Consider the following 16,277-nt stretch of genomic DNA (forward strand, 5'->3'; position numbering starts at 1 on the left):
TAGGAAATAAATTGAAAAGAGATCCCAAAATGTTACACAGTTAACCCTGGGTAGTGAGTTGATGATTAATTTTTTTCTTTATTTTAAAAATTATCTTACAATAACATGTATTTCCAAAATAAGAAAAAAGTAATGAAAAAACAGAAGACAAAAAGATAAGCCTATAGGTTCTATTATTCAAAGGTGTCAAGTGTCCTACCAATACCTTAGGATTTCATTAACATTTTGTTATCCTTGTGCAGAAACCTGAGAATGTGTTTGCTCAAATACAGGCACTTTTTGCTTAAGTAGCAGTTGGAGGGTCCTACATTGGCTTATATGGGCCACCTGAAAGACTCATTAAATTTGATAAACATTAATTGCATTTCTACCATGTGAAAGACTAAAAACTTGACCCTACTCTCAATTTGCTTGATGTATAGCAATTAAAACATTAAAACAGAACATTCTGAAAGAGAGGCAAACCCAAAATGCTCTAGCGATAAAGGGGAGATCCCAACTGGTTAGAGGAATTTTAGGTGTTCCAAGAAGGGAATGGTATTGTATCTGAGCCTTGTTGGGAAGATGAGTGTTTGGTAGGGAGAGCTTGGAAGGCAGCAGAACCAGAAGAGGGGAGGCGTTGCCCTTTAGTCAGGAGTTATAATGGGTAGGCATTGGTCACCCGTAGAATCATGGGACTAGGGAGCAGAAAGGTCCTTAGCCCATCATATGTTCAAAGATTATCAACGTTTTCATCACTAAAGATCCTCTTTCCTAACTTTCCTAGGAAACCAGTATTTCAAAAAATTTTAGCCAGAAAATAACTGATAAATAACTCCCTTTACAGTTTTTATTAATCAACGGTGTATGTATCTGCAAACATTTATTAATCAAAGGTGTATGTATCTGCAATCTAACAAATGGCAAAGGCACTGAACTCTTCTTTTACCCACAATTGAACAGTTTGTGAGATCATAAGATCATAAGCCTCATTTCCATTAGGCTTTGGTGGCTCTCTAGAAGTCTGGGGTTCTGACCCCAGAGCCATCATCCACCCACATATCTTACAGTGAGAAAGTCAAGACATAGGAGGTTATTTGACTTTGAATCCTCATTGTTATCTCCTACTTGACTCTGGGAAAGCTATTTAATCTCCTGGATGCTGAATTTCTCTCAAAACAAAACAAAACAAAACAAAACAAAACAAAACAAAACCAGAGGGTTGTGGATCACTACCTTCTGAATTTATAAAGAATTACATTAAACAATGTATGGAGCCAGTGAGGGCACAATAATGTTAATTTTTTCCTCTTCTCCTGGGATCACAAAAATGATGGCAGAGAAGATTTAAACTCAGTCTCTAGCTCTCTGTGTAGAACTCGTCCCACTTGGAAATTATTTCTTCAATGATCTATCTTGGCCTGACTTTACTCCCAAAAACAGATTATTAAAAATAATAGATTAGCTGCTTAATTCATGAATTATTCTCCAGCTTCTTCTCTATTTATTTCCATTCTTGGTTAACTCTTTTAATCCGTTAATTCTAAAAACAGAGATACACAAAACCCTGGAACTTCACTTAAAAACACCAAGAGTGGAACGCCTGGGTGGCTCAGTAGCTGAGTGCCTCCCTTCAGCCCAGGGAGTGATCCTGGAGACCCGGGATCGAGTCCCACATTGGGTTCCCTGCATGGAGACTGCTTCTCTCTCTGCCTGTGTCTCTGCCTCTCTCTCTCTCTCTCTCTCTGTGTCTCTCATGAATAAATAAAATCTTAAAAAAAAAAAAAACAGTAAGAGCTGTTTATCCCATTAAATTTGTTATTTTTTAGCAGACATTTTTTTCTAAGCAAAACTGAATATTTTTTAGCTCAAATGCAATAGTCTGCAAATGCCCATCTAGCCATCTTTATCAATTTTGTTTAGAAAGAACCCACAACAAGTTTTAGCAGGCTTTAGCAAATACTTTCACTATCTGTATTTTCTAGAACCAATTTGAAGATCCCCACCTTTCCCCCCAATCCTACCTGACAGCAAATGAATGATTCCAGTGACAAGTTGAATGCAAAAATCTTTGATGCACTCCAAGAAAATATTTTTTTACGTGAAATTTTTGCAGCTAGGGTGAAAACCTTTCTGGTTTTACAAATTCTCAGTGTTTGGCAGATAGGTAAATTTCAATTATCTGAAATGAATGCTTAAAAACAGTAGCAGAAGGGACATTGGAGTTTATCTAGAGCCAGATGAACTCCAAGGTACTTGCCAGTTCTAACAAATTTAGCATTCCAATCTGGGGATGGAGATTGGGGAAGATAAACAATGTCTGTTCATTTGATGTGGATTTACTGATGTGTTGCTACCTTAAATTGTCACTGTTTTTCAAATAGGAAATCCTTCTCAAGAAATAATTCAGAAATGTGCCGTTTCTACAAAAAGTTGCTTATCCAGGCATTACATCTATATATGCCTTTTTAGAGAGTCATTTGATTATTTGGAATGTTTCATGTTGGCACTGTTCTATCCTACTGGGTGATTAATCAGAACAACCTTTGTGTCTGAGGATAATGGTCTATGTTTTGTGGTTGTCCGTTAGGAATATTTCCATAACTCGGTGTTGTATGTTAATGATGAGTCACTGAATGTTACTTCAGAAACCAATATTGCACTGTATGTTAACTACCTAAAATTTAAATTAAAATTGTTAAAATTTCAGTAACTCAGATCAGAGGTGCACATTCTAAGTTAAATAATAACTACAAAATAACTACTCTTCTTTAGGGATAATGATTACAAAATTATTACTCTCCTTTTAATCTTCCCATAGCGGAGACATGGTGAAAAAAGTAAATGTCTACCTTCTTTGGTTTTTGGCATGTTTCTACTTCTAGTAAGTGTTTATACCTGGTAGTTTGTTCAGGTTCAAGGGTAATACTTAAATAGGAGATGTTTTCTGAAAGCGTATACTTAATTATCTTGTCCCCAGATCTTTTGTTCCTTCCATGTGTACTTTCCATAAAGGTAATAAATACCCAAAGAAACAAATCACTAGAGTTGACACTTTCCTCCTTAATTAGAGAAGAATCCTGTAGTGGCACACCTGCCTCTCCTCCTCCCTAAGGACCACCTCCTCCATTGCTGCCAGAGTCCCAGACCTCCTGGGTGGTACAACCATCCCAGAACTGCTTCCCTCAATATTTTAAGAGGCAGCCATTTTTCCTCTCCCACAAGCACAGAATATTTGGCTTGTCAGTGATTTTTCCTCACACTTTTCTTGTTACCTGGATTTGCCTAATCCTATTCTTTTGATCTCCTGTGCAACTTCTTCTTCCACTGATCCAAATCCTAGCCTTGTTCTTTCCAAAGAATTCAACACAGTTCTCTATTTTTGAATTTTCTTGCCACTTGTATGTAATCTGAATACACTACCTTGAAATTGTCTCTTGCTTTAATTGTATCTTCATTAGATTTAAAGTTCTCAAGGCAAAGATCAAGATTTAAATTTTTTTCATGTAGAACACCCATTAAGCCCTCACCTTCAGCAGACCATGTCGGCTTCACTTTTCCCTCACTTCCAAATGGGGATGATAGGAATAGTTGCATTAGCCTGTGCTCAGGGGTATTATGAATATCAAATAAACGTAAGGAGTCTTTATAAACTAAAGGGCTATATACATGGCAGGAAAGTTATATCAGTTCATAAATTTAAAAAACCATGTCAAAGCAAAATACTTAATTGCTGTATAACCATGGAAGTTTTGCTGTTGCTTTCTATAGTAGCTCAAGCTTTATGCTTGATGGTCTTCCACATGATAAATTATGCAATGAAAACTGAAAAGCTTAATCAGTTATTCAGTTATATAGAAAGATAACTCATATTTAGAAAACTTTTTGAGTAACATTTCTACAGTGAAGATTTTTATCACATTTTTAGTTAGACATTATTTCCAAATACATACATATATATATATATATACACCCAAAAATGTCTAGAAGATACATCAACATGTTAAACGGGACATTCTAGATACCTCCATTTTCCTTTTTATATTTTCTGAATTTCAAAATTTCTTCACTGTGAACCTATACTGCCTCTGTAATTTGACTAAAAATTAAAGGCCTGATGATTCTTCCATTTTATTCCAACTCTGAGAACACTGATGTTTTGTGTTTAATGACCATTAAACACTTAGCAAATTTTGGGAATTTTGTTACTTTGAAAGTTTAAAAAATGCCATTAAAAGTTTTTCTTATGCTGCTAGTAGTTGGCTAAAAGGTTTTTGCAATTCTGTAGGTTGCAGTAGAACAAGTTATGTGTGCCTCGTTTGGCTATAGCCAATGATATAGAATGCACTGAAATAGAAGCAAATACCAATAATGTGATGCATCAGAATGAGTACATTATTTTTGGATCTGTTCATCTTATTGCTTTCCAGTTTTGGATGCTCTGTGGAAATGCCCTGACTGCAAAAAGAGGGATATTTGGCAAAACAGGGGATCTTCAGACCATCCTTTGCCTTGCATGTGCCAAAGAAGACATCACCTATTCTGGTGCTTTAAATGGAGACATCTACGTCTGGAAAGGGCTCAATTTAGTCCGCACTATCCAAGGAGCACATAGTGTGAGTGTATCCATGTGGAAATTTGGTGGTCGTTTATGAAATAAGTTGACATCACAAATATGTGTTTCTTCTCCTGTTACTTTAGAATCAGCAGACTCTGCTGAACACTCTCAAAACATTCATAAAAGCTTTCCCAAATTAATTCTGTTCACCTAAAAGAAATATTTCAAAAATGTAATAATTTAGCCTTCACCTCAATTATTGATTGAGTTGCTTAGTGTTATTATTCACTAACATCTAGAAGAATAGAACTATTTCATCATCCTTTTCATCTTATAGATTAATACTTCTCAAACTTTAAGGTACCTATGAATCTCCTGGGGATCTTGTTAAAATGCAGATTCTGTCTCAGTCTGGGATGATGCCACTGCTGCTAGCCTGTGGCCCGTGCATTGAATAGCAAGAATGTGGATAGCTGTTGTTTCTACATTGGCTGGTAGGGGTAGATTGTCCTCACTCTGAAGGAGTGAGGATCACCTCCATATCCCAATTATAAGCTCTTAAGACACAAACAGGAACTGTTGATAAAATTCTCTCTTTTGATGGTCTGCTCTGTAATAACAAGAGCAAACTTTATTTCTGACCATTCTGCTTTCTTTTGAAACATAGGATAATGGTTACATTGCTGTATCTATAGATGATAAGATAGAAATGCCCAGAAGAATGGGGAGATGTGAAAGCTGAAGCCTATTGTAGTAAATGAAGATTGGGTAAAAAATTTTTAGAAACTCCCCAGACCTATAGCTTATTGCCTCCACATTGGCCCCCTATTACTTGTAATATAAAGAAAAATTGAAGTGCATCTTAGCAAAATACCTTTCATTGTCTTGTATGTTGAACCAGTTTTCTTGGCTTCACTAATTATTAAACAGTTTTATAAACAATCCAGAGGTCCATAGTTGTCTTCATGCATAAAAGCAGCTGCCTTAATGACCTAATTTCTCTTCACACTGGATCTTATGTGAACAGTATATACTTGTAACAATTTTCAATATACCAGGTAAATATTTTCCTGTGGAAAAGCATCTTTAAGTTATGTAACTATTTCAGATGTGAAAAAAAATCATCTTTATATAATGCTTAACAAACTGACACAAATGTAATTTGTCTTCAGTTAGGATCAGGCGATGCCTTCTTAAGCTCACTGAGATGCATTTTGGGCACCTGCTTACCAGTGAAAGTGTTTATGTTCCTAGCTGGCATATCTTTGTTTGATTATTTTGAATGGCAATTTATATGAAACACCTCCATTGTTGCCTTTTCTTTATAAAGATCAGGTGTCACATAAACAGTTTGATCTTTATATCTACTTTAACCAAGGAATTAGTGAATTTTTTTCAATTTGCCATCAGTTCAGTAATGGTTTAAAGGAGCATTTGAACTAATTTGCTTTGGTAGTAATTATGATCAATTTTTAATGTAGACAAAATGAAGGATATTATAAATGGTTACCTGGTCTATTGTCAGGATTTCAATAGAGAACAAGAGATTTAAAACTTTTTTGTTTTGTTTTTGCTCTTTTTTAAAATTGTCAATACCAACTATAATGGCTATTCAGAATCATTGCAGTATTATCTGGCTTACTCAACAGGCTGGAATTTTTAGCATGTATGCTTGTGAAGAAGGCTTTGCCACTGGTGGACGAGATGGGTGTATTCGATTATGGGACACTGATTTCAAACCAATAACCAAAATTGATCTCAGGGAGACAGAACAAGGATATAAAGGTAATATATGTATTAATACCCATAACTTTAAGAGATAAGCACAATATGAAGTTCTGTATTTATATTGGTTTCTCTGTACCCCATCTTATTCCAGAAAGGACTTAAGGCAGTTTACATAAATAGATAGAAAGAAAATCGAAAGTGTATTAAAAATAAATGGATACCCCGTCATCCTCATTTGCATGAAGGTATCTGCATGTATTAGTGATATTCCTGCTACAAAGATCAAGGAGATAATGGAAAACTACTGAGTGGTATCTTGGGAAATGGGACTTTGAGTTATAAAACAGAAATTCTGGATAAATTGGTGACCCCAAATGAGACTGCACCTAGCTTCCAAAAATAAGTAAATAATTGATGGGAAAAACAAGACCAAAAAATAGCTTTAAAGTAGTAGCCCATGGTAGTGGGATCAGAGTTGGGGACCTGGGTTCAAATCCAGATTTCACCTGTATAGATTTGAGTCGATTTTTTTTAAAAAACCTGTGGGCCTCAGTTTCCTCATCTATAAAATGGGAATGTCACTAGCAACAACCTCATAGAGTCGTATGAGGCTTAAATACACTTACAGAGTGCTTAGAGTAAGTCATGGTACAGTCAGCACTCAACAAATATTAGCTATTAGTACAGTATACTGAGTATACTGAGTATGTGTACTAGGGAATACAAGGAGTTTGTATACATCTTTTTAAATTCTCATGATAGGCTTATAGTCTCATTTTTACGGATAAAGAATTTGGGCTTGAGAGAGTTTAAAGTGGAAATATGAACAGAAAAGATAAGTCACAGGCAGTGTTAGTACACTAAATAATGGAAGAGGCCCCAGATCTTGCTCATGGCTCCTGCAGCCAGCTCTGAGAGAGGGGTGCTCAGTACCATGAGTCATGCCATCCATAAGATGAAAACTTACTCATTGCTCAGGTGAAGGTGAATTTCTCTCACTGCTGAGATGGGAGAAAAATTACCTGAAAATCTTCCTAGAGAGGACTCTGACATGAGATCAAAAGTCCTCAAAATGCATGGAGAGAGCTATTACTCATCAGATTCTTTTTCTTGAAGCCCCTTGATGCAAGCTGATGGCCATGTAGCCACAGAGGTTCCTCCAAAGGCCAAATTGCCTGGTGGTGCTCAGAGCTCTGTGCTAGGCTGAGGTAGATTCCAGAAGACTGAGAGAAGAACAGTACCTATTCTTTAGGCCATCCTCCTTAAATAATGTTGTTGTCAACCAAACCTTGCTTAAAAATTAAGCATTAGGGAAGTGAGCGGAATATCATACTTCCTACACATATCCAGAGTCCAGCTTCCTTAAATATCTATTAAATATGAAAAGTCAGCCAATCTGGAGATTGGATTGTTGTCTTCTTTTTTTTTTTTTTTTTTTTTTTAAAGATTTTATTTATTTATTCATGATAGTCACAGAGAGAGAGAGGGGCAGAGACACAGGCAGAGGGAGAAGCAGGCTCCATGCACCGGGAGCCCGATGTGGGATCCGATCCCGGGTCTCCAGGATCGTGCCCTGGGCCAAAGGCAGGCGCCAAACCGCTGCGCCACCCAGGGATCCCGGATTGTTGTCTTCTTATGGAAGCTCAGAATCTTGGTTTGGATGCATTTCGGAACATCAGGCACATGGGTCAACATTCCGAGTTGTAAAATGTAGTGTCCACCTCAGTGATCAACAAGGAGACAGCCAAGGCTCTTAAGGTCTTTGCTACAGAGATGAACCAGTATAACTTTATCCAGAAAGATATTTCAAGCAGATAGAAGCAAGTAAGCATCCTGAAGATCTAGGTAAAACAAGTTATTAAAGCAACCAAAAATGTTTGACCTTGAATCATGAAACTTCTTGCTGTATGTTTTAAGGTAAACTGAGAGCAAATCATATACTTTGGTAACAGATGAGTTAACTTACTGGGCGGGATTATTGGCCATAAACTGGCTGGATATTGGGCAGCATCAACCATAAGTGATGATTCCTTTTTGGCATCACTTTATCCAGCTCATCCAAAAACTGTATCACATAACTAGGGTATAGATTTAAGAGTGGGTATCAGAACAGAAACCATATTTACCCTGCTGTACTTTTCTATCTGATGGTGAGTCCCTAACTTTGGGCTCTCAAAGGAGAGTTCAGGAGCCAGTGCAGAATGAGCATCCAGGTAACCAGGGCTTTATATTGTTTACATGGCCAACTCCTGTCCCGCAGAGTCAGAGGAAGATGGTCAGGGACACCCTGCATTTTGTGTCAGTCTCAACAGACAACACACACACGCACACACGCCCTTGCCAAGGTCAAAGCAGATACAGGTGGTGCATGGAATACAGGAAGCATGCCTGCACCTCCCAGATGCCGCCTGTAGTGCCTGGGCTTAGTTTATCAGGATGGAGATTGGCATGTACCTACAGATGGATGACCAGTGAGACAAGAGTCTCTATTTCTGTGGGAGTAACGGACTGTGCTTTTTAAAGGATCTTGAAGACCTTTCTGCAGTTTGAGCCCAAGGGAGCCTTGAAAATTTGTGCCATTCCTCAAATGGCAGCCATATTCTTCCCACCCTCTTGATTTTTACAATTACTGCTCACTACCGATATTCTTATTTTCTTAATATCTTACTTTGATTTTACCTCGCTTTTTTTGTTTTTTTGCTGCTTCTCAGTATAAGCAGTAATATCTGTGAAATCATGGCTTTAATACATTGTTTATATATATGTATTTTTACCCACTAAGGCACTAACTATTGAAATAAAAAAAATTGTCCACGTAGTATCCTCTCCTCCACCCCCATCAGCGGTGCCCTTGCCTGTCACATTTTTGACAACACAGTAACAGAAGGTCCACTATGTACTAACAAACTTCCGAAGAAATGTTGATGTTTATTCTAGCTCTCAGTGGGAAAACGGTAAATGTATAGTATCAGAAGAATGAAAGCCTGGTTGAAGTGTTGGTAACAACTCCAAGTCCAGCTGAAGTTCCTCCAGTTTGTGTGGACAGGGCCAAGCAGGGAAGCCTAGATGTGCTTGTGCCCTCTGCCCAGCCATAGTACATCCTCACCCTGAGGCAGGAAGGAGGCTGTTGTGTCCAGAAGCACCTTTGCATAGCTCAGAACGGGGAGAGGTTCTCAGAGTAGCCCTGTCTGTGGTGGTCTCAGAGGCCGGCTGCCCAGGCCTCTGGTTTCCATGATGGTAGGAGAGGGGCCAGCATGAGGTAGGGACCCAGCACAAGGATAGGGATCAAAATATGTAGGGTATGAGGAGAGGATTAAAAGTAATTGAAATGTAAACCATTTCTAATCCGGCTTCTTCACTAGCCAATACCTTACCATTGGTCCTCTGAGCATTTGCTTAGAATGTGGGGAACAGCATGAAGGAACAGGAGTGGAAAGGAAAGGGTGTGGGGAAAGGATGAAACAGGAGGAAGAAGAGCGGACAGAGGACATTTGGGTGTACTTTGTCTCATCTCATTCCCCCCCCAAGAGAAGTCTTGGCTTTCTCCTCCACCTTCGGCCTCTTAGCCTCAAAAATGGAAACAAAATACACTGGAAAGGAGCAGATTCAAGCACAGCAATGTTAGAACATTTTTGCTGTTGATTTGAACGTGAATCGACCTGTACAGGTGGCTTTATACTTGTAAGAATTTCTTGATGTAAATGAGCCTCCTTCAGCATTTTCACTCTTTGTGTAACAATGACTCTTGAATTCGCTTCAGTGGAAATAGAGTGATTTCTCGTTTTACTCAAACAGCCAAACAGCTTTCTAAACAAATTTAGCAAGAGAATTAATCATGGCCATGTCCCAATTTCCATAAGTAGTACCGATATTCCGTGTTTCTTAAACATAAAAGTGAAAATTTAGAAATTGCTCTTCACTAGCATTTGGGCCATTTATAAAGCATACATATTTAGTCTGCTGCTTGTGAGGACTGCTCTTGCCACTCTTGTAGACTTCCAGAAAATCTACAAAATGGCCATTTCCAAGTTGTTTTGTGTAAACAGTCTTAAGATATACATGTATTTGCTATTAATTGCTAAACATCAAGAGAAATGAAACAGTGTTTACATTAAGATAAACACTAAACTCAGGGGAAAAAAGCAGTTGATTATATAGAGAGACAGTATCAATCAGTTGTCTTACTTCTTTTTAGTGTTGAGCTTGAGCTAATTTAGACCTTTGATTTCTAGTGAAAACAATGAACCCCACTATGGATTGAAGGTGAAGCAGCTTTGGAGGTGGGTCATGCTCACATCCTTAGGAAATGTGCAGAGCTGGAGCTGATGCTTGGGGCTTTCTGGCCCCTCCCCAAGTCTTAAACAAAATGGGCTTCATAAGCCAGGAGGGGGCAGCCCCGGTGGCGCAGCAGCTTAGCGCCGCCTGCAGCCCAGGGCATGATCCTGGAGACCCGGGATTGAGTCCTGAGTCAGGCTCCCTGCATGGAGCCTGCTTCTCCCTCTGCCTGTGTCTGCCTCTCTCTCTCTCTTTCTCTCTCTCGCTCTGTGTCTCTCATGGATAAATAAAAATAAAATCTTAAAAAAAATAAGCCAGGAGGATCATTCCTCAATCAAAGAAATAGTAATACTTCATTTACACCAATGAATTTTACACTTTTGTGAGTGTCAATAGATTTTTGCTGAGTGATGAATCTGCAAACAAATTTTTTGCAAACAATGCATGATAATATAAACCAACAACCTAATTTGTCCGGGATCTCTTATCTACAGTTCTGAAAGACAAAACACTAGGAATTCCAAAAAAATTTTTTTGAGAACAATAAACTTTTTTTTATTGTGATAAACATTATAACCATTTTTAAAATTGTAATTCCATTATGGTTAACATACAGCATTACATTAGTTTCATGGGTACAATATAGTGATTCAACAATTCTATGCATTACTCAGTGCTTGTTGTAATTGTACTCTTAATTTTCTTCACGTATTTCACCCATCCCCCCCACCTGCCCTCTGGTAACCATCAGTTCTCTACAGTTTTTTTGTTTTGTTTTGTTTTTGTTTTGTTTTTGTTTTTTGTTTTTTAGTTCTCTACAGTTAAGTCTGGTTTTGGTTTATATTATTTTTTCTTTGTTTCTTAAATTCCACACGAGTGAAATCATACTGCATTTGTCTTTGACTTATTTCACTTAGCGTTTTACTCTCTAGCTCCATTCATGTTGTTGCAAATGGCAAGACTTCATTCTTTTTTATGGCTGAGTAATATTCCACATTATATACATATCACTTCTTCTTTATCCATTCATCTATCATTGGACACTTGGGCTGCTTCCATAATTTAGCTATTCTAAATAATGCAACAAACACAGGGGTCCATATAGCTTTTTTTTTCATATATCTTTTTGAATTGGTGTTTTTGTTTTCTTCGTATAAATACCCAGTAGTGGAATTACTAGAGCATGTGGTAGTTCAATTTTTAATTTTTTGAGGAACCTCCATACTCTTTTCCACAGTGGCTGCCCCAGTTTGCATTCCCACTAACAGCACATGAAGTTTCCCTTTCTTCCACATTCTCCCCGACACTTGTTTTTTGTTTTTGTTTTAACGACTACGACAGATATGAGGTAATACCTCATTGTGGTTTTGATTTGTATTTCCCTGATGATGAGTGATTTTGAGCATCTTTTCATGTATCTGTTGGCCATCTCTGTCTTTAGAGAAATGTCTATTGATGTTTTCTGCACATTTTTAAGTGGACTATTTGTTTATTTGGCGTTGAATTGTATACATTTTTAAAATGTATTTTGTTGGCTAACCCTTTATCAGATATGTCATTTGCAAATGTCTTCTCCCACCCACTAGATTGTCTTTTAGTTTTGTTGGTTGTTTCCTTTGCTGTGCAGAAGCTTTTTATTTTGATGAAATCCCAATAGTTTTTGTTTTTGTTTCCTTTGCCTTAAAAGACATATCTAGAAAAATGTTGCTATGGCCAATGTCAGAAAAATACTGCCTGTGTTCTCTTCTAGGATTTTTAGCCTTTTAGATCTCACATTTAGGTCCTTAATCCATTTTGAGTTTATTTTTGTGTACAATATAAGGAAGTGGTCCAGTTTCATTCTTTTGCATGTAGCTGTCCAGTTTTCCCAACAGCATTTATTGAAGAGACTCTTTCCCATTGCATATTCTTGCCTCCATTGTCAAATAAATTGATCATATAATCATGGGTTTATTTCTGGGTTCTCTCTTCTTTTTATCCATGTGTCTATTTTTGTGCCATTACTGTTACTGTTTTGATTACTACAGCTTTGTAGTGTATCTTGAAATCTAGGATTAGAATACCTATTTTGTTCTTTTTCAAGATTGCCTTGGCTGTTCAGGATCTTTAGTGGTTCCATACAGATTTTAGTATTTTTTGTCCTAGTTCTGTGAAACATGCTATTGGTATTTTTTATAGGGATTACATTAAATCTGTAGGCTGCTTTGGGTAGTGTGGACATTTTAACTATTCTTCTGATTAATGAGCGTGGAATGTTTTTCCACTTGTTTATATTATCTTTAATTTCTTTCTTGTTTCATAGTTTCAAAGTACAGTTAATTCACCTCCTTGCTTAAGTGTATTCCTAGATATTTTATTACTTTTAGTGCAATCGTAAATAGGATTGTTTTCTTAATTTCACTTTCTGCTGCTTCATTAATAGTGTACAGAAATGAAATGGGTTTCTGTATATTGATTTTGTACTTTGTGGCCTTACTGAATTCATTTATCAGCTTTAGTAGTCTTTCAGTGGAATTTTTAGGGTTTTTCTCTCTATAGCATGTCATCTGCAAATAGTGAAAGTTTATTTCTTCCTTACCAATTTGGATGCCTTTTATTTCTTTTTCTTGTCTCGTTGTTGCTACTGGTTCTGGTATTAAGGTAATGCTGGCTTCATAGAATGATTTTTTAAAAAAACTTGGTTGAATAGTTTGAGAAGAATAGGTATTAATTCTTTATATGTTTGGTAGATTAGCATGTGAAGTCATCTGGTCCTGGACTTTCCTTTGATGGAAATTTTTTGATTACTGATTCAATTTCCTTTCTCATAGTAGATCTGCCCAAATTTTCTATTTCTTTATGATTCAGTTTAGGGACATTATATGTTTCTAGGAATTTGTCCATTTCTTCTAGGTTGTCCAATTTGTCTAATTATTTTGGCATGTAATTTATCATAATATTCTTCCAGGGTTTTTTTTTTTTTATATTTCTGTGGTGTCATTTGTTATTTCACTTCCTTTTTTTAAGATTTTATTTATTTATTCAAGACACAGGGAGAGGCAGAGACACAGGCAGAGGGAAAAGCAGACTCCCTGTGGGGAGCCTGATACAGGACTCAATCTCAGGACCCTGGGATCATGACCTGAGCCAAAGGCAGACCCTCAACCACTGAGCCACCCAGGTGTCCCTCTTCTTTCATTTCTGATTTTGAATCCTCTCTCTTTTTTTGTGGTTGTGGTGGTGAGGGGCAGGAGGGAAGACCTGATAAAAACTTTCAATTTTGTTGCTTTAGTCAAGGAACCAGCTCCTGGTTTCACTGATTTGTTTTATTATTATTATTTTTGTTTTATTTCATTTATTTCTGCTTTAGTCTATATTATTCCTTCTATTGGTTTTAGGGTTCATTGTTCTTTTTCTAGGTCCTTTAGATGTAAGATTAAGTTGTGTATTTGAGGTTTTTTTTTTTTTTTTTTTTTGAGGTAGTTCTATATTGCTATACACTTCCCTCTTAGAACAGCTTTTGCTGCATCCCAAAGGTTTTGGATCATTTGTGTTTTCATTTTTATTCATCTCCATGTAAGTTTTGATTTTGATTTCCTGTTGGTGTTTTGGTTGACTTGTTAATTGTTTAGTAGCATGTTATTTAACCCCCATGTATTTATGTTCTTTCTAGATATTTTTCTTATGGTTGATTTCTCGTTTCATAGAGTTGTGGTCAGAAAAGATGCATGGTGTGATTTCAATCTTTTTGTGTTTGTTAAGACTTGTTTTGTGGACTAATGTTGATCTATTCTAGAGGATGTTCCATGTGCATTTGAAAAGAATGTGTTCTGCTGTCTTAGGATGGAATGTTCTGAGTATTATCTGTTAGATCCATCTGGTCCAATGTGTCTTTCAAAAGCCACTGATTCCTTATTGACTTTCTGTTTGATCTATCATTGATGTAAGTGGGACATTAAAGTCTGATACTGTTATTGTAAACTATTGATGCTTCCTTGATGTTTATTATTAGCTGTTTTATGTATTTAGGTGATGTCATGTTGGGTGCAGAAATATTTACAGTTGTTATGTCTTCTCATTGGATTGTTTCCTTAATAACTATCTAGTGTCCTCCTTCTTCTCTTGTTACAGCCTTTGTTTTAAAGTCTATTTTGTCCAATATAAGCTTTGCTACCCTGGTTTCTCTTCATTTCTATTTGCATGATAAATGGTTTTCTATCCCTTCACTTTTAGTCTGTATGTGTCTTTAGGCTTGGAACAAGTCTCTTATAGGTATAAAGAAGTTTCTTGCTTTTTTTTACCCATTCTGTCATCTTATGCCTTTTGATTTTAGTGTTTAGTTCATCTACATTCAAAGTTATTATTGATAAGTATGTAATTATTGCCATTTTGTTACTTGTTTTATGGTGGTTTTTGTAATTCTTCTCTGTTCCTTTCTTTTGCTCTCTTTTACAGTTCGTTGGTTTTCTTTAATGATATACTTAGAGTCCTTTCTCTTTATTTTTTGTATATCTATTACTGGTTTTTGATTTGTGGTTACCATTAGGTTTTATATAAAATCTTATGCATAGAGCAGTCTATATTAAGTTGATGTTCATCTAAATTTAAACCCACTCTTTACTCCTCTTCTCTCCCCAAGTTTTAGGTGTATGGTTTCATATTTTACCTTTTTTAATTTTGTGAATCCATTGACTGATTTTTATAGATATAGTTATTATTTTGTGCTTTGTGTTTCTTATTTTTCTTACTCCTACTTATGGTCTTTCTTTTCCCCTCAAAGAGTTCCCTTTAACTTTTTTTGTAGGTCTGGTTTAGTGGTCATGAATTTCTTTAAGTTTTATTTGTCTGGGAAACTATTCTTTTAAAAGATTTTATTTATTTGGGCAGCCCGGGTGGCCCAGTAGTTTGGTGCTGCCTTCAGCCCAGGATGTGATCCTGGAGACCTGGGATCAAGGTCTGCATCGGGCTCCCTGCGTGGAGCCTGCTTCTCCCTCTGACTGTGTCTCTGCACCCCGCCCCCCGTGTCTCTCATGAATAAACAAATAATAAAATATTTTTTAAAAAATATTTTATTTATTCATGAGAGACACATGGAGAGAGGCAGAGACACAGGCAGAGGGAGAAGCAGATTCCTATAGGGAGCTTGCTGTGGGACTCGATCCTGGGACTCCACTGAGCCAAAGGCAGGTGTCCAACCACTGAGCCACCCAGGCATCCCTCTTTATCTTTCCTTCTATTCTGAAGAATAGTTTATTGGATAGAATATTCTCGGCTGTAGGTTTTTTTCCTTCAACACTTTGTATCATGCTACTCTCTTCTGACATGCCACTCTCTTCTGACCTGCAAAGTTTCTGCTGAAAAATTAGTTTATAGTTTTATGAGGTTTCCCTTGTAGGTAACTGTTTTCTTTTCTCTTGCTGCTCTTAAAATTCCCTTTTTATCACTACTTTTCACCACTCTAATTACTAGATGTCTTGGTGTGGGCCTCCTTGAGTTGATTTTGTCCGGGGCTCTACATGCCTCTTGGATCTGGATTTCTGTTTCTTTCCTCAAATTTAGGACTTTTTCAGCTATTACTTCTTAAAATAAATTTTCTGCCCCCTTTTTGTCTCTCCTTTCCTTCTGGAATCTATATAATGTAAATGTTATTATTACACTTGATGGTGTCACTGAGTTCCCTAAGCCTATTTTCATTTTTTTTTATTTTTATTTTTTCTCTCTCCAGTTTAGCTTGATTGCTTTTCATTACTCGGTCTTC

The 16,277-nt window shown here is 36.8% G+C and overlaps 1 protein-coding gene across 1 annotated transcript in view; it reads left to right on the forward strand.

Annotated features, from left to right (window-relative positions):
• Positions 1-16,277, forward strand: part of EML6 (EMAP like 6) — a 274,701-nt gene that overhangs the window by 124,979 nt on the left and 133,445 nt on the right. The window contains 2 exon segments of the mRNA XM_038551275.1: positions 4,410-4,595; positions 6,187-6,322. Coding sequence (XP_038407203.1) covers positions 4,410-4,595; positions 6,187-6,322 — 322 coding nt within the window.

The sequence above is a fragment of the Canis lupus genome, chromosome 10 (assembly GCF_011100685.1).
Source record: "Canis lupus familiaris isolate Mischka breed German Shepherd chromosome 10, alternate assembly UU_Cfam_GSD_1.0, whole genome shotgun sequence".
Taxonomy (NCBI): Eukaryota; Metazoa; Chordata; class Mammalia; order Carnivora; family Canidae; genus Canis; species Canis lupus.